Raw genomic sequence first — 19181 nt, forward strand, 5'->3', positions numbered from 1 at the left:
GGAAAATATTTTCCTTTGGAAAACATTTTCCATGAACCAAACATCCCCTTATAGATGAAATGCCCTACTAGTGCATTAAATTTATGCTTCCCACAATGCTTTAAGACAGCAGTGACTAATGTCTAATAGGTAGGCATTGTAGAGGAGATTACCTGGTCACAGCATACAAGTTTAGTAATCAAAGGATAGAACTCCCGTAGATGACTCCTGAATATTTGTCTGTCCATAGTGCACATGCCCTTCAGCACCTGAAAGATCACAATATATGTTCACGCACCAGAAGCCCTGATCTATTATTATGAGAATCCAAGAGAGATTTACCAATACTCCATTCGAAATGTAAAATGTCTACGAAGAGACAATGTACCCCTCAAATACATATTCAAAGAAATAGGTTTTCACCTGCAACTTCAGCTAAGAGAACTAAACATTCACTGATGCCTCTCTAATTTCCTTTTCGTTGGAAACCACGAGAATGACAGAGTTTACACATAAGAAAAAGTGAAGAAAATACTTGTTGGAAAAGACTGTGCATAAGGGAAAGTGAAGAAGATAACAATCTTAAATAGATTAGGGCCCAACGAATCACTACTTGAAAATTGAACTAGGGTGCTGCCTACTCTTAAACCTCAAAATTTGAAGGATGAAGAGAATTCATAAGGTGTAACTAAAAGCAGTGCTTGTTCTCAGCTCAACAAATCACAAATTTCATACCTTAACAATGATGGGAGACCGTAGTTCTAGAACTCGATGAACATCCATATTAGTATTTTCCCCCATGCTGGACTGGAAGTCAGATGCTTCCCTCAAAACCTGTCCACAAAATGACACCAGCTTCTCTTCTGCAAATCCTTGAAGTTTATCTTCTTCAACCTTTCCTGTCAACTTGGCATCAGTTCTAACCACAAGATTTCCATTCTGAGAACTACTCTTTTCATGCAGTTCATCATTTTCACTATTAAATACTGCAGTTGTCTTTTGTAAGATATCAAGGTAGATAGAAGTTCCAGCCAACTCCTGGCGGAGTAGATTTAATGGTGGCCTACAAAAACAAACAAAAAAAAAAAAACAAAAAAAAAAAAAAAAAAAATCAAAACAAAACAAAAAACAAAAAAAAAGTCCATGTATTTAAAGCAACAAATTCATTAAAAAAAATTAAAATATAAAATAGTTGAAAGTATGTAAACAGAAGCACAAGAACCCAACCTGTCTGCAGGAATTTGATGCATCCGCAATCGGAGACTTGTGTACGAATTATATGATGAAGCAAACTCTAGCACTGACAACAAGATGTCCATTATACTGATTTTTTGTGCAGCCTTCAACTTGTTCCAGTACTTCTTCTGCATGTTTACATGATAGAGAAACAAATACTCAATTAGCATCATAATTAATTACAAGAAATTAGTACAACAAAACGCTCTTCCCCAATAGCATGAATGCAACCTTCTCTCTCTCAGCTCAAAACCTCCTTGTGTAATCTTCACTTGTTTCAATTCAAAAGTACGTCTTTATGTATGACTAATGCCAAGATACAAGAACAAAAAAGTTCTAAATTTTTTTTCTTAATAAGGGCCCTATTCCATGGTGGCACTATAAACATCTCCCTCCCTCCACTCTCTAGCTAAGGTTCATCTCTTCTATCATGTCAAACCCCAAAAATAGGCAATGGTTTAAGAGCTTGTAACAATACACCTCCCAGGAGAAGGTTGTGACATGAAGTATTTTATTTCTTAGAAGGTTGTGGAAAGCTTGTGAAACCATAGATTTTCCTAAAATTAGAAGACAGCCTAGAAGGTTTATACTTTATAGCAGCTAGGTTGGTTTCAATCATTATGTAGATAATGACATTTAAGAAAACTCGTGTTGCAAGAAAATGTCTGTTTAATATTCTAACATGATAAACAAAATAAATAATCATTAGCTTTATCTTATTTTTAGAAAATGAAATGAAACATAGAACTTTAATTTTTAGTTTTCAGACCAAACCTGAATACTGTCAATAGCACCTAAAAGCAACAACTGAGTGATGCACTTGCTTCTAATTGTTGCCAACATTGAACTTTCATCATCTTCTCTTGCATCAGGCTCCACATCATGGGAAATCTACACATGAAATATAAAAATAGAGTCATGATGAATACTGAAATAACATAAAAGCATTTCTAGAATGAAATGGTAAATGAAAATGCTACAGTATGACCATAAGACCATTTATAAGATTATATCTAGGCACATGGTTGCAGTAGGCACTAGCCGCTAGTCGGGCGGTAGAGTAGCGCCTAGACGGCCTAGGCGGCTAACTATATAAAATAAAAAATAAATAAAAAATAAAATAGAAAACAGTGCATGTGTGTGGGTGTATGTCATATTATAAAATTAGCAAGGCCGAGTCGGCCGAGTTAGGCGCCTAGGCAGCCGGCTGCCTAGGGGGGAAATCGCCACGGCCTAGGCCAATTTTTGCAATAGTGTCTAGGCATAAAATGTTTGCTCACTTCTTATTAAAAAAATAATAATAATAATAATAATAATAATAATAATTTAAAAAAAAAAAAAAAAAAAAAAAAAAGGGTTAAATAAGTACTCAAACTTTACCCAAAAGTGCAATTAAGCCCTCCAACATTAAAAAAAAGTTCAATTAAACACTCAAACTTGTCAAAATAGATCAAATAAGCCATGTTTACCAGGTTACCGGTTATTCACCACTGTTGACCACCCCTAATCACTTAAATTCAAAAAATAAAAAGAAATTCCGATCGTCACCTTCGCCAGAAAGGCAACCGGACAGTCGTCTTCTCCAGTGGAGAAGGCAACGCCCGGTCGTCTTCTCCAGGAAGACGACCAGACGGTTGTCCACTCCATTGGAGAAGACAACCGGAGAAAACGACTTAATGACACTGGTAGCCTGGCGTTCCACGGCTGCCGGAATGGAAGGAAACTTAATGACCGGTTGTTCCAGGTGAACAACCAGTCATTTGGGTTTAAATGTACCAAAATGATAGGTTCAAGTGTTTAATTGAACTTTTTAATGTTTGAGGGTTTAATTGCACTTTTAGATAAAGTTTGAGGCCTTATTTGAACCTTTTCCCAAAAAAAAAATTTGAAAGAACAATTAAATATTAGTTTGCAGAGGACAACGACAACAACAACAACAACAACAACAACAACAATAATAATAATAATAATAATAATAATAATAATAATAATAACGTGGACAGATATAGCTTTTACATATATAATGCTGAATAAAAAAGTGATTCTATGTATGGTAAGTGGCCATTAGTTTGAGAAGTAGCAATTGCTGTTATAAAGTAGCACATAGTGCAGATTGTTATTATAAATGTCATATGCAACCATCTTCTAGCAAGTTATGCAGATTTAACCATTGCAACTGTGTGCATATCACTGTTGAGAAACCCAGATCATTTCATACGACTGTCTAAATCCCTCATATTTTCAGAGAGGTCATGAAAATGTTCCATTATATTTTTGTTAATCTAAAGACTTATGCTGCTGCTGTTTACAACATCTTTTACTTTCCCAATGCTTTTTAATTTTGCTGAAGATCTTAATACTTTCCTTCAGCTTACTTTAACTTTTTGAGACTTCAAGAAGTGTAATCTGCTGTTAATTTCTCCCAGACTTTGATGGTTTCTTACTCTGATTAGAGAGACTCTACCTAACCACATACTTGCTTTGGCCTAAGGTAATGGCCTCTTCATAAATAAGCTTTTCTGAAAAGCCTCAATTTGAAGCTTCTTGAAAAGTGAGCTTTTTTCCTATTATCTGGCCAGAAAATCCCTTTTACATTTTACTGTTTAAGCTGGGCCAAACAGGCACTTAGTGATTCTGCAAATCGCTTCTTATTTTCCCAGTAACAGAGGCTTTTAATGTTTTTGGAGGACATGAACAGCATGCAAAATTATAGATAAACCAAAGTAAAGTTAAAAATGTCAGCCAAGATGGTTAAAGAATAAGAGTAGCACAAGTCAACTACAGTGGAAATCAAATCTCAAATACCTTAGGTGAAGATGAAGGTGCAAAAACTTCAGAAGTTGGACTTCTGGGTTTGGACGTAAAACTTCTGAGAAAGCGATTGTCCATCATATTTCCCATAATTTTCTGACCAAATGTTTGATTCCGTTGGAGATCTCCAGAATCTTTAGCTCTCCCAGAAGGTGAAGGTATGCCTATATAAGAAGAAAATAAAAAAAGACTTCCCCTATTCAAGATGTTTTCTTTTCTTTTTTGCTCATTTTAGTAAGTCATAATGCTAAAAGAGTTAACAATTTTGCTTGCTAAGTTCATGCAGGGTAAGATTCAAAACCACAGAACTTATAGTTAGTACTAACCTTCAGTTCCATCCTGATCAACAGGCCGCACCATCCCTTGATTGTCATCCAGCATGTCTGATGCATTATGAAGCTTTGCAGTGCCATCAGCACCAATACCTTCTGATACAGTACCAGGTGTACTCCCATTGAACATTTGGGTTGGACTATGAACTGGAGAGACTTTAGAATCTCCTAGCGTATTATCCTTCGCATTTTCAAAACCTAAATTGTTGAGGAGCTCAAGGGGTTGTGTTGTATATGAAGCATCTCTGGATATTATGAGATAAGATGACTAAACCATGAGTACAAGTAGCCACCAGAAACAAAATATAAATGTCTCACCAGTTAAGAACAGTATCACACACCTTATGCTTTGTAACAAGGTATCCCAATCACTGTCACTAAATTGGTGTCCACCAACTTCAATCAAATGCACTAATGCTCCCAGAGAGAGTGACACCACTGATTGATCAGTTTTTTTGGCACAATCTAACAACAAACTGAGAAGTGGAGGCAGCATAAAACAAACATCCTATAATAAAAAGTAAGAATATTATACTTTTGCTGATGATCATTTAATGGAATTGCAAAAATAACCAAACTACCAAATCAAAATATGTGAATGCACTATAAGAACTTAAGGTCACAAGAGGTCTGCATACCCTCATCATTTAATTTTCCTCAGGTAAGCAATATAGTCAAACACATCAAATGGGATACATAAGCTATAAATACTGCTTAATCCTCAAAACTGAAGAATAATTTTCAACATCATAAACAGACAAAAGTGGAAACAGAATACACATCTTACCTTGTAAAAAGTGTTGAACAGATTACACAACAACTGGAGTGAATGGATGCTACTTTCACGCAGCCACTCATCTCTAGAAGAATTTAAATTCTCTTGTCCAGCATGTCTAACATGATCAAAAATGGGAAAGAGCACACGGTGGAATATACTCTCCCAAAATGAAGATGAGAATTTTCTGCCCCTCTCATTCAACAGATCAAATAAAACCTCTAGTGCACAGTTTCTAACTTCTAGACGGGGGTCAGAAGTTAGATCTGAGAGACCAGCCAGCATGGGGAACCAATAATGCTCAGTAACATCACTAGATGTATCTGCATTATCATCAATGGGTTTCAAAGCACCACCTGGTATAAGGCCCTGAAAGTGAAAATTAAAGAAATTAGAAATATATTTCAATTACCATGCAAACTAAAATCCAATATAGAACCTTTGTATACATTTGTGATACATATAAGAAACCAAAGGCATTGTGATTTAAGAGAAGACAAGATACAACTTTGGATATGGTAAAATTAAATTCACTTACTCTTCGTCAAGCCAATTGAAAACTACTTAAATCTAAAAATATTTCAAGTGCCAGGGAAGACAGACAAAACATGGAGCAACAAACCTCAGCAAGTCGATCCTCACAAATACGAAGTAGTGCAATAGCCTTCAAACTGATTCTGTGGGAGCTCTTATTATTAGCAAACCTGATTAAGCAATTGACACAATCCATGAAACAATCTCCAACTACTTGATCAAAATGTTCCAGGATAACTGCAAGCAGCTTCAGTGTCAGAGTTTATGCAATTAAACACATGCAAATAGTACAATTGAGAAAACTAAAAGAGAACAAAGTTTACTCTTACCCTGTTCTACATTTTCAAAGGCATTTTCAACAATTTGTACTGATTCATCATCTGCAGCAGCTGTGAAAATCATGAACACACTCCGCCAACCAGATTTTATACTTCCAACCTTAGATTTTATCATCTGTTAATGCACCAGAATAAGTCAAGTTTCAAATGGATCAAAATAAATATGAATTGTTAGAGAAACAAATTGGACATACTTGTACTATGCAATCAACAATAAGCCTCCTTTTGGATTCACTTTGGCTGTTACGCATAAGAATTACAAACGGTTTTAAAATATCATTCTGAAATGTGAAATTGGCAAGTTCAGCACGCTCTAAATATTTCATTCCAAGTTGCCGCAGAGAATCTATGGCATACATAGCTACTCTTTCATCAGGGTGACTCCCAGCAAAAATGAAATGAATAGCCAGCACAGACCATATTCTTGCCCAAACCTGAAAAAGAGGTTTATGGGGAAATAGTAAGGAATACTATGTTATTGACAGCAGCAAAGTTTAATTATTTGAATGGGAAATAAGATGAAAATTTATCTGTCAGCATTCATACTAGAATTGTGTACAAAATAAGCAGATTCTCTATCTTTACATCATAAAATGTGTTCCCAGGTGACAAATGAATTCAAAAATAAATGATGAACAATTTAAAATAGCTCTTTAGCATTTTGAGATGGTGTGTATCAGCCCACCTCACTTAAACATAATAAGATTTTATATGCCTTGAAACTAAGGAGCAGTGTCAAGAAAATATCCAAATAAAAAGCATTATAACATACAACATATGATATAAATAGTAAAAGTTATAAGAGCCCTGAGGACGTTGTAGTTTAGTGCATCTATATCCAGTTTCTGCTATGGATCCGAGAAGGCTCTCAGTGTTGGTAATATCAAATTTGGAAATCCAGTAGAAAAGCAAAGGAAGTCAAATTGATTAAATGGAGGAATTCAATACCATCGAAGGTTGCAAGATCACATAAATCAGCAACAATTAAGCAAAAGACATTTGTTAATCAGTGATAAAAACAGATTCTACACCTGGTTTAGTGAATTATTTAATTATCCTAATGTTAGTTTTCAGGAATAAATCAGTGTCATAAAGGAAATATTGCCACAAGGACCAAGGAAGACAGCACATTTTCTACTCAGTGTTCATTGGGTTCTAGATGAATGTATTGATTCCTTCAGCTCCTATCAAGAACTATATATATTTTATTTAAGAAAAATTAGCATAAAAGGTTGCAAAAGCTAAAAGATTATTGTCCCTGTAACACCACCCAACTTAACTAGTTTGCAAGTTCCATATGAAACAAACTTAATATCAATAACTCATAAGTACAGAAATTACCATTCTTATACGAGTCATGTTGTAGTAACTGATCTCTACAAGTTTTTGCAAGCTGAACACGCGTGGTGGAAGCTGTCTTAATTCCTCGGAAGACACATTACACAAAGAAGTAACAAATTCCACTACAGATTCACTGGGCAATTTGACACTATTCACAAACACCTGCTCAGCAGGTTTTCCTGCCAACTCTCTCAGTGACTGAAGAAGAGAATCTCGAGATATCTGGTTAGATCCTTGCATCACACTAGCAGCCATAAAAGGTGTAGATATAATAAATTCAAGCCGGGAAATAGTCTCGAGCACTGCATTCCATGACTCCTGGAGTGCACCAGGATCTGAATCACATAAAACCAGAAGAGTCCGCAATGCTTCCACATTTTTACTTCTCATGTCCTTTGGTGCATGTAACAAATTAAATCTGCAATTCAATTACAAAAAACTTGAGTGCCACCTCACAGTCAAAATAACATGACAGCAATAACTTCCCAATGCACGATAATAATTTTTCTGATAGGTAGGATAATAGTACTTTGCAGGTTACAACTATCCAAATACGTTCAACAGTGAGCTATGAACTTGATAAAAATCAAGTCAAACGAGATTGAGAAAAAACAGATAAGCACAAATTACAAACCATTTAAGTGACAACTTACCTAAACAGATAAGACAAAAATGCATAGCGCATGGTGTCCATTCCAAGAACATGTGTGATGTGAATTCCAGCTTTTAATCCTTCCATACAAAGAACAGCCCTGGATTTATTTTCCCCCTCTTCCATAGTAACTGCAAAAGTAGCAAGCAGCGGCCATCCTAGAGCTTCAACCATTGGGCGCACAAGCTCTATATTGTGTGAAGTATAAAACACTCCTCTTTTCCCACCTTGATTTCTGAAAATTGCTTGTGTCTGTTTGATGATAGCCTCACTCTCTGACTTTGAATCGGTCAAAGACTTCCTTTTTGGAAGAGCTAGATTAAGAATACTGACAAGCCGACCACTCTCCTCAGGTTCTGGCTTGTGCTTGCTATTTTTTGCAAGTGGATCATCTTTCATTTTTATCTCTTCTTGAACAATAGAATCATAAATCTCCTCCAAGAGATCCGTAGGAGCACTCTCTTCAGCTTCATTCATAGCATTTATGCGAATAAAATCCTCCTTTGACATTTTTGGCCAGACCATAGGGTTATGAGCATCAGTATTCAACATTATAACTGCATATGCTAGAACATAAGCTGTGTCTGCATTCTTGAACAGATCAGGATTGTCTGCACAGTAACTGCAAAAGGACATCAAAGTTGAGGCAGATTACTCTCAATTACCAGACAGTTAAGAGAATACTAGATGGTGACAGACAAACTTGGGTTTTAAATGCAGCCAATGTATTCGAAAAATAAGCCACATCATTCAATTATGCATATCTAAGCCAACAAATGACAGAAAAAAATCTGGTTTTAATGCAGCCAATTTAGCTGAAAAGTTACATAAACATACAGCACCAAGGCAATAAAATAAGTTCTTAAAGTGCAATTTAAGACTTAAGTGCTCAACAGTGACAAAATGTGGCAAACATCAAAAGCTTTGCAGCCAACGGAGCTGAAATCCTCCAATTTCTTGGCCAAGTATGTTGGAGTTTAAGATTGGGCAGAGGTCACTCAACTGGACCATAATGCACAGGCCAAACCACACTAAAAGATTGAATTCAATCAATTAACTAGTCTAACCCATAGCCTTATAAACCCATATGTTTCTATTTTTTCAATGTGGGATTCTTAACAAAGTACATGCCTTATTGCAACGCAGCAAGTATTCCAAATTAAGTAGTGAAACTATTCAACTTGACTCAACTAAGCCTTAAATCCAAACTAGTTAGTGTTGGTTACTTACTTACTTGATTCCTTTGTTTACTTTTAGTTCCAATATAACCTCTTGAACTAGCAAGTCTAATGGAACCATTTTACAGAGCATCAAAAAGATAAAATAAAAAATGTGGAATTATTCTGATGTTTGAACATGAAATCTTGGCTCATTTCTCTTAGACTTGTTTGTTTTAGTAGGCCTGTGAAAGGACATCTTTTATCTTGCATAAGGTTACCATCATACTATGTTCAATGGCTTTGGCTCTTCCCCATCTGATTTTTTATTCTCTTAGTCTGTTTCCTAATTATTCATAGTTCTTGATAGCTTCTCTAGTTTGAAAGGATAAGATTACCAAGCTAAACATATTCACACCGTCTTTGACTCTCTGGCTCATAAACTGCTCAAAACAATGAAAGTCCATATCAAAGAAGTAATGCACACATAGATATAGAGGACAAGCAAGTAGAAAGATACCGCTCTGCAAACTTTTCCATAATACGGTCTATCTTCTGAGCTTCCCCAGGAAGTCGAAAACCTCTGAGAAATTCACGAATTGCCATATCAAACTTCATTCCAGAAAAATTCATAGAGTCAACATAAGCATGCATCACAGCAAGTGGGAATTCCTCATGCTGACCCAAGTAGTCTCCAATCATAGCCTGAAACCTAACAAAGTTAAATATTTTCCCATTGTGACAATATTAAATAGGATGCAAAAGGGGCAGAGCATTTTTACCTTGTCCAAGTTGGAAGTACTCCTAAGAAATTGAGCAACTGAAGCAGGAGACCTCTCAACCGACCCACTTGATATCAAATATTCTATCCCCTTACCAGGCTGCCTATTAAACTGGCATGTGTTGAATAAGTCAAGATTATTCTATCCAGGCTAACAAACTTACCAAAGAGAGACACACTATACAGAAGGTTAATAAAATTATACAAAGAAAATGAACAGATCAGAACTGATGAAATCCAAATTTTGCATGAGAAAAACACTTACTTCAGAAATTGCAGCTTCTATTGTAGATTTGTGGGCCTTCAACTTCTCAAAGTCAGTGGGTACATCTTCCCTGCTTCTTATGTCATTTGGTTCTCTATTTGAACCTTCTCCAGAAGACTGTTTCCCTTCATTAACTCTGTCAGCTTCTCTCTGGTTTTTCTCCCAATCAACAAGTGATTTTAACACATTTACAAGGCACTACAAAGGACAAGAAACCCGCAGAAAACAGTAGTAATGAGCATCAAGTGTAACTGAACTGCCCAAAAATCAAAAGGCATTTCAAATGAGAAACCTGTAGGGATGATGCTTTGATTGATCCCATCTGAGACATAGCAACTGAGTTTGGATCTGCATTTTGAGTCCCTTGAGCAATTTTGGATAAAGTGGTCACCTATATGAGAAAACAACAAACAAGGGGGTTTACTAAACATATGAAAAACATAAAGGGAATGGCAAATAAAAAACAAATTGGTCTGGGATGGGAGAGTATTGAGTCCTTAAAATAATGGAAGTGAAAGAATACCATGCGCTCAAACAAGTTTGGAGCATTGAGATCACAATCATAGTTCACATACAGGTCAACAAGCATCTGCGAGTCCCTGCATATTTTCTCTAGCATTCTGCAAAATCATAATGAAATAGGGACTTAAAACTTAGAAGGACCAATATAAGATTCATGAGAATTAAGAGCTTTTCATTGTTTAAAATTGAGCATCAACTGTTCTAGTATCTTCACTTACACTTTGGAACATTTCTTTTACTTTTCTTTTTTCTCAATCCCAGGGTTAATGTTTAGAACCTGAATGATGAAAAATGCTATAGTAAAACTAAGACGTACTTGAGAACACTTGATTTTGGGTTCAAGTCTGGTCCATCCAATGGGCGCAAAACAATCAAGGGAAAGAAAACCCCAATTTCACCCTGAAAAAATAAATAAACAAAATAACATTCACAGGCTCATAATGAAAATAAACTCTAAAGTTCACTCAAAGTGAGCATTCTAAACGTTAATTATACCCTGAGACTTTCCCTGAATCTTAACATAAGTACAGAGAAAATTCCTGTTGCATACTGTCAACCACAGGGAGAAATTATAAGGGTTATAAACAATATGACATTACATAGAATGATGAATAGTTTGAGGAAGGCCGAAGGTGTAATAAAACTAAACCTGAAATATGACAGGAGTATGTGACACTGAAGCTCGAAGCAATACATAAGAAATGTATGCTTTCACAGAATCAATGAAATGAATGTCTTTTGTGAATGATTGACTAACACCTTCCAGCAGGCCCTACAATCACATGACAAAAAGTACAGTCAGGAATATGCTAAAATTATGCAAAAGCATAAAAATGAAAAAAGCAATTTTGCAGACTAGTCCAGTAATCAGCATCCAGTCTGTTTTCAAGATGTCACTTCCAAGTTTCCTAACCTAATCAGGAGAATACATATTCTTGCAATATTATTTTATTAGTAATAGTATTTATTTCAGAGTTTTTTTTTTCATGTAATACATCAAAATTAAATAGTAGATCATTTAATATTTAATTTAATAAAATAAAGTTTCAAACTTTCAATGTGAGACAGAAGAGGACTGTTTCAAAAAGATAACAAGAAACAGAATAGGCAAGGTTCCCAGCATATCAGACAAAAAAAGAAAAATTATACCTCAAAATTCTGGTTTTGCATACTAACCATATATAGAAGGTAATAACAAAGCCCGCAAATTTTCATTACAACAACAGATCCTTATTTGATTAAAAGCAAAGTATGAAAAGCAAGTTCTTTTGTTTCTTTTCACCATAAAGTGTTTCTTTTGCATTATAGAAAAGTTAATGAAAGTTATGAATGTTGAAATTTTGAGCTTGTATTACTACTATACAAGACATTGCAAGTGATTGAGTACTGATTGATTAAGAAGATCATACTTCAACACTATTCAATATATATACATAATCACCTGCAAAAGCTCCAGGGATAAAATGCGTGTTTTAGTTGTAACTTCATCATTGTCTTCTTTTATACCCATCTGTAAAGAACCAAAGACAACCATTCAGAAGTCAGAACAGTGCTCTTGTTTGGAACATTTACCACGTCATAACATCAGTAATTCTATGCATTGCGAACCTTGCAAAGGGTGCGGAAGAGAAGCAAAGCATCACGTCGCTCAACACTCAGACTGTCAGAGACCCCTCTGGATATAGTCAAATTATTAAAATATCAGTAACAATTGCAAATAGGGCATGCATCAGTTACAAGCTGAGTTAAAACAACAGAGTTGTCGTCAAGCTGAATCCATACCTTGTTGCCTTTTCACCATCTTCAAGACGCACAGCTTTCTCAAGAGCAGCCTCTAAACCCTAAACGGCAGATAAATCATTTTTTATCAGTGAAATAGCAGAAAATTTTAACATAGCATAGCATATAAGAAAGTTTCCCACATAAGATAAGAAGAAGAGAGAGAGAGAGAGAGAGAATTCAGAGAAACAAAACACAACCATATGGCTTAAAATGGCAAAGTTCTTAGTACAGGAAGGTATGAAGCACCTTAATATCAGCCCCACCAGCAAGATTCTGAAGTTCCTCCACACTGGCACCAGATGCATCTCCTAATGCCAAATCTTTCTGGCTCTGATCATCAGATGGCACCTCCTCAGCCTTCGAGCTGGATGAATTTGCTGAAGCACCCACTTTCTGAGAAATAGAATCAGATGAATTAATAGCCTAAGTTGACAAGTCAATTTTATTAGATGAATTTAATACCTATCTCATGTGTACCCAAAAAGAAATAAGAATTTTTCTAATCCACACCCTAATTACATACCAGGTCAGTTTCAATCCGCCTAAACACAGTACTGAGCATCTGGGTTAGCATGGCTTTTGATGTCGCTTGATTTATTGGGGACTTGCTATACATGTAACCAAGATATTATTAGTTTCATCTGGTGTCAAATCCATAACTACCATCAGATTTATGAGCAAATACCTGTTAAGAGCGATATTATAGCACACACGAATTACCCCAAGCAGTGGTTCCCCATGAACTGCACCATATACAAGCCATTGCATAATTTGGAAAACCGGCAATCTTTAATGCAAGTAAAAGCAAAGATACTTTATCTACCACTTTAGCACAGATTTCCAACAGTTATTATATAAATTTTGCATTTAAATGGTTCATTTCAAAATAACAAAAACCCTAAGCCTCTATGAGTAGTCATGTACCTCTAAACTTCGTGGATGCAACAGCAGTAAGAAGTACCTTCAATACTTGAAGAGTAGTGCTGCAAATAATTTTGTCAGAAGATACATCAAATTGGAGAGAAAAAAAATCTACTATAAGGAGTCACATACCTATCAGGTGACAAATTATCCACACAACTGCAGACCATGTTCAAGATGTCTGAAAACAGTGGCACATTTTTCCCACCTTCAAAACCAATATCTCCCTCTAAATGGTCATATGCAATGAGTTTCTGCACTTAAATGTTAGAGTGTAGAATGTTATGGCACTGTTTTAGATATGTGCATTTAAACTCTCAATAAAATCAAATGTCTAGGATATCATATCAAACCAACCTCTATAACTTATTTCGTTATAATCTCAAAAATGGGCAATTCATATAATATGTATAACTAAAATTATATGGCTTGTGTTACATGAAGTACCTGAAATATCATAAGAACTCAACAAAATCATGTAGAAACAACATAATGGATAAGGTTCAGATAGTATGCATTCTTTTCTAGTATATCCAGTCACTCCATCTTATCCTCTTTGTACTTTATTCATAACCCTTCTCTTTTAGTTCTATTTTATGTTCAATTTCTGCTCACATGCCCTGGTGCCAAGGTTCCTATCCTCCTCCATTATACTCCAGTCTATAGGCATGGATCAATTTTAATTTGCTAAATAACTCAATTAACCATGTATTGTTATTATTACTACTACTACTCAGCATGAATAATGCTAAAATTACAAAAGAAATATTGCAACAAAAAATATAAATTAAACATTAAAACCTACCAAAATTATAAACAAAGTACACTTATCAGCCAGAGAAATAAAAATTCAATCTCCAAATGAATAAGAGTGGAAATGTATGATTATCTCCTGAGAAGTAAACTTTGGGAATAAGAAACAAGTGATCACACCAAACACTTACATGAAGACAATCTAAAGCAAGCTCCATGACTTTTATATTCTTTGTCTCAAATGCATGTTTAAGAGGACTGAGAACAAGCTCTCCCTCAGCTCCACTTAGCGTATGACCTGCCTCTGCTAAAGCTGTAGTGATGTTGCCACTTGGTGAAGCTTCAGAGGCACCCATTCCAGATCCTGCATCTTTTTCAGGAGAACTGCAGAAAAATGAGATCCGAGGAAGATGGTCAGAGGTGAATGATAACTCCAGTAAGAAAATCAGTGGAAACCACTCTCAGAAGCATATATACTAACACCATGCGATTGTCCCATTACATACCTCTGACTGTCAGTTGATTCTGCTTCATTACTCTCAATGGGTGTTGATTGCTGACTCAACACCTTTGTACCATCTAGATGATAAAGACAATATGGACTTTAGACCAACATTCAAAATAGAAAAACAAACTTCATAATAACTACCAAATTTTTGGCGAAGATGATTCAGCCAGGACCATAGGTAACCAGTGAAGCAAACTGCAAATTACAAAGTATAATTCGTCTTTGGATATGAAATTGACCACATATCATTCAAGAAATAGAAGGAAATCTCAATCTAATTTAACAATCTTCACTCTCAAATTTCTTTGGCTCGCAATGTTTCAAGTTCCCTAGCGTAGAATAGGAGAATACGCCTCCACGAAAAGATAGGAGAAGCGTTCCTAGACATCTAATAACACCAACACCTTCCCGACCACATTACGAGTAACCAATACAGTGAGTTAAATAAACACCAGTTAAGTGAAAATTACTCAATGCTAACGCACTAAAGTGCAATGAGTTGAGAATTCCATTTCAAACGGAAGCAAAAGCTTCGATGCGAAAATGAAGTTCCATAAGAATAGCATTCAAATCAGATCATTGGAGAAAGAACTTAGATACGAACCTAAATACGTCTGGATAGCTGTCTGGAGAGCAGGATACTTCCTGTTGGCACACTCCTTGAGCATGGACTCGAAAGCTCGAGTTACGAACCCTCCAGCAGCTCCGCCCGCCATTTTCCTTTGCACTACGCAATTCGAAAGCCTTCCAGCTTCGTTATCTTCGGAGATCTACACTGCGGAATCCGATCACATGAGATCAAGGTCGGATCCAAATTCACAGACTGTAATGAGAAGAGATCGAGGAGGGAGACGGAAATGCTTTTACCTCCACTCCAGGGAGCGAGGTGGTTAAGAGATTTTGAGATCTGGCTGGTGAGACTCGGCAGCACTGCCTATCTGGCTAAGTAGACTCTAAGCAGTTTGAGGTTTTAGGCTCGTCTCCGGTTCAATTTTCGCAAAAATAAACCGAAACTTCTTTCCAATATAATAACTTGATGATACTTCGATACTTTCCCAAATAGCCAGTGAAATACTGAAATCCCATAACCCCGAAATCAATTGGAAGTGTTAAATATGTAAATTGAAATAAATTTTAATCTAATAAAAAATGTCTAATTTAGCTTAAATATATTATTTTTATTACGAGATATTGGCTTCTCATAAAAGAATCGCCCTTCCCTCACTCGACCAATCTTTTTGGTTAGTTTAACTATAATTGATTTGACATTAATTTTAATGTATAAGTATTTTTTTAAAAAATAATTATCACATTTTTGTAAAGACAAAATAATCAAATAGATCTCTAAACTTTATATGAACAAATAATTAGATCACTGAACTTTAAAATGTTGCAATTAAATACATCAAACAGTCAATTATCTTTTAGGCAATCGGTAAAAATTGCAATGTGACAATAATTATTAAAATTTAAGTTTTTTGAAAGCAAACGAGCTAAACTATATTACTGAAAATATGTTGAATAAACTCGGGGGAGTAGCCTCCCAGAGAAAAATATTAGACAGAGAGCCAACTACTCTTTATCAGGACATGAGCAAGCTAGTTCGATAATCTTTTAATAAAAATAAGTGAACATGAATCAATGGAACTAATAAAACTAGCACAATCACTAAGAAGAATGGCTACATATTACAAGGTTGTGATACCCCTCATGATGGCACGCATCACGCACATTCGGACAATCCATCTCTACCCGTATGTCGGTCAACCTTTTATCTCTATTCCATGTTAACGCCTTATTGCGAGTCATCGCCTCTGCTAGCATGGGTCTGCCTACTGTTGTTGGCCGCTGTCACAAAATTCCCCAAATCATCAAGCACACAAAAGTTGAATGCCACCATATCGATCTCTGTGCTCATTGTTGCATCCACCTTATATGTGTGAGACTCTGTCATCGTACGTAGGTGCTTGAAGTGTTGATGTTGCTTTAAATAAATTTATTAACAAAATAATAATAATAATAAGACATGGTCGGGTCCTTCGCCCAGTGGGACAAAGAAGTGTAGGAGAAGATGAAGAGGTTGTCGACTTCTCCGATAACCATTATTTTTAAAAATAGAATATTTAATTTTAAAATTTGTAAATAAAAAATGCATGTCTACATGTTTTATTGATTTTCACTTTTAACCTTAAGTCTACCAATTTATTTACTTAATTGTAACAATTTAACAAATTAGCAGTTCAATTGCATAAAATCAACAAGTTGTCATTTTTAGGACCGTTTACTAACAGAAAACTGTTCTTTGTTTTTTGTTTTCTAATTTTTCAGTTTTTCATTATCTGTTTTCTATTATATGTTTTCTGTTTAGAAAACTTGTTTACTAACACTTATTTTTTCAAATTTATTTTTTTAGATCAACGTTATAAAATTAACACAAGTTTAATTTCAAGTGATTTTTAGATCTTATATTTAAAATATTTTTACATATGTTTGGTTTAAATGGAATATTTTTTTTTTTTTTACTTTTAAGTCTAATATATGTAAGATTTTTACATTTGATAACTGAACAAAATTTATATCGGTATATAACATAATAACTAAAAAATATATATCCAAACCAATAACCTACTAAGTTCACCTAAAATTTAGTTTAGATAATATTAATATTTTTTGAGCTAATATTTAAAATATTTTTTGGATATATTCATTTGAATGACATGTATATAAATATATATAACTTTTACTTTGAATTCTAATATATTTGAGATTTCAATATCTGATATATGGACCGAACTTGTATTACAATGTAACATAATTAAAAATATTCGAACTAATAATATATTGGAGTTAATACCCAAAATAGTCCCTCGACTATGTCGTAATTACCAATTTGGTCATCAACTATCATTATTACCCAATTAAGTCCTCAACTATACAATTTTTACCCAATGTAGTCCTTTGTCAATTTGACTGTTTGTTGACTGTCAAAAGTGGAAATAAAGTTGTAATTTTACAAGTTTTCTCATTCATCCGCATTTAGCAGCGCTAAACCATGTAGCAATAAGCTCCGGTTGGGTTCTAAACCTGTCAGTATCGAAGTAGTGGTTGTGCATCGGATAGCCCATGAATTTGATTTTCAACGATTTTTTGACGATCGAAATCTGATCGGAGTGTATTGCTGCATGGTTTGGCACTGCTAAATGGAGAGGAAGAATAAATCTTGTAAAATTATAATTTTATCCCGACTTTTGACAGTCAACAAGCAGTCAAATTAATACAGAGGACTAAATTGGGTAAGAATTGTATAGTTGAGGACTAAATTGGGTAAGAATTGTATAGTTGGGGACTTAATTGAGTAAAAGTTACATAGTTGAGGACTTAATTGAGTAAGAATGATAGTTGAGGACCAAATTGGTAATTATAGCATAGTCGATGGACCATTTTAGGTATTAAGTATTAACTCAATATATTGAGGTCAATCAAAATCTAAAACATTATATAGGGTTTAATTCTTAATTTTGATAAAATAAATAATGTCTAACTTTAAAGTGTAAGCAAATAAGTTATGTTTAAATAAGTAAAGTAAATAGAAAAGATAGATGATAGTGATAAGTAAAATAAGATGATAATGAATGTAACCATAGTAACGTGGTTATAGTGACATATAACTAAATAAATGATAGATGATTTTGTTTTCTATTTATACAACAGTTTTTAAGAGTGTTACAGTTTTCCATGAATTTTTATAAATTATTTTCAATTTTCAAAATGAAAAACTGTGCTAGTAAACATGTTTTTTGTTTTCTAATTTTCAATTTCCAGAAATTTTCAGCTAGTAAACGGTCCCTTAAAAATTAGAGATGTAATTGTTTTTCGTATAAAATGTGGGTACATATATAGTATTTTTTTTCCTTTTGTAAAGTAACAAATACATATTATTCTCAAAATACAATACAAAAAATTGTAACGCTCAATTTAGTTAATAAATAACGAATATAGAAAAAAATCAGATTATAATCTTGTTAATAATGAATATTGTGTCAATAAGATAACCAATCATTAACATTGAATGCATTTTATTGCTATGCTATTTATGTGAAGTCAAGAAGATTGGGCATTTTGTCAACAAAAAAAAAAATGTCAATTTTGTATTTCAGTTTTCAATTTTAAATTTCACAGCAAAATTATTTTAACTACACAATTAATAAGAGTAATATAATTAAAAAAGAAAACAATTGGTAAAATAGGTAATCCGTATCATTTTTTCTTCACATCTCCCATGAAAAACAAAATCCTTGGTCCAAGGATATTGTTTTCCTCAAATTTGAGGAATTCATTTTTCAATGGAAAATAAATTCCATGAACCAAACACCAGAAAACAACATTTTCATCCACTTTAAGGAAAATATTTTCCATGAACCAAACATCCCCTTAGGGTTCTTGTCCAGTCTATTATTCCCGTGCTAACATGTCTTCCCCTATTAAAGGATAAGA

General features: G+C 34.5%; 1 protein-coding gene and 1 long non-coding RNA gene across 2 annotated transcripts in view; one reads left to right on the forward strand and one right to left on the reverse strand.

The window, feature by feature from the left end:
• LOC109192342 overlaps positions 1–6483 on the forward strand; it is a 20635-nt gene extending 14152 nt beyond the window's left edge. The window contains exon 3 of the long non-coding RNA XR_002056080.1: positions 6471–6483. This is a non-coding gene — a long non-coding RNA (uncharacterized LOC109192342). The remainder of the gene's footprint in view (positions 1–6470) is intronic.
• LOC109192329 (brefeldin A-inhibited guanine nucleotide-exchange protein 5) overlaps positions 1–15644 on the reverse strand; it is a 16819-nt gene extending 1175 nt beyond the window's left edge. Inside the window, exons 1-32 of the mRNA XM_019342911.1 lie at positions 15292–15644; positions 14686–14758; positions 14371–14563; positions 13559–13680; positions 13430–13488; positions 13191–13248; positions 13029–13113; positions 12752–12898; positions 12506–12564; positions 12332–12398; positions 12165–12233; positions 11373–11495; positions 11219–11272; positions 11040–11122; positions 10725–10821; positions 10494–10592; positions 10202–10399; positions 9938–10048; positions 9676–9860; positions 8000–8620; positions 7347–7764; positions 6200–6439; positions 5997–6120; positions 5756–5904; positions 5146–5502; positions 4700–4866; positions 4353–4603; positions 4021–4190; positions 1990–2106; positions 1207–1343; positions 715–1042; positions 153–248 (exon numbers count right to left, since the gene is read on the reverse strand). Coding sequence (XP_019198456.1) covers positions 153–248; positions 715–1042; positions 1207–1343; positions 1990–2106; positions 4021–4190; positions 4353–4603; positions 4700–4866; positions 5146–5502; positions 5756–5904; positions 5997–6120; positions 6200–6439; positions 7347–7764; positions 8000–8620; positions 9676–9860; positions 9938–10048; positions 10202–10399; positions 10494–10592; positions 10725–10821; positions 11040–11122; positions 11219–11272; positions 11373–11495; positions 12165–12233; positions 12332–12398; positions 12506–12564; positions 12752–12898; positions 13029–13113; positions 13191–13248; positions 13430–13488; positions 13559–13680; positions 14371–14563; positions 14686–14758; positions 15292–15403 — 5169 coding nt within the window. The 5' untranslated portion in view covers positions 15404–15644. The remainder of the gene's footprint in view (positions 1–152; positions 249–714; positions 1043–1206; positions 1344–1989; positions 2107–4020; positions 4191–4352; positions 4604–4699; positions 4867–5145; positions 5503–5755; positions 5905–5996; positions 6121–6199; positions 6440–7346; positions 7765–7999; positions 8621–9675; positions 9861–9937; positions 10049–10201; positions 10400–10493; positions 10593–10724; positions 10822–11039; positions 11123–11218; positions 11273–11372; positions 11496–12164; positions 12234–12331; positions 12399–12505; positions 12565–12751; positions 12899–13028; positions 13114–13190; positions 13249–13429; positions 13489–13558; positions 13681–14370; positions 14564–14685; positions 14759–15291) is intronic.
• Between the last annotated feature and the right edge of the window lie 3537 nt (positions 15645–19181).

This window comes from Ipomoea nil, unplaced genomic scaffold (assembly GCF_001879475.1).
Source record: "Ipomoea nil cultivar Tokyo-kokei standard unplaced genomic scaffold, Asagao_1.1 scaffold1770, whole genome shotgun sequence".
Lineage (NCBI taxonomy): Eukaryota > Viridiplantae > Streptophyta > Magnoliopsida > Solanales > Convolvulaceae > Ipomoea > Ipomoea nil.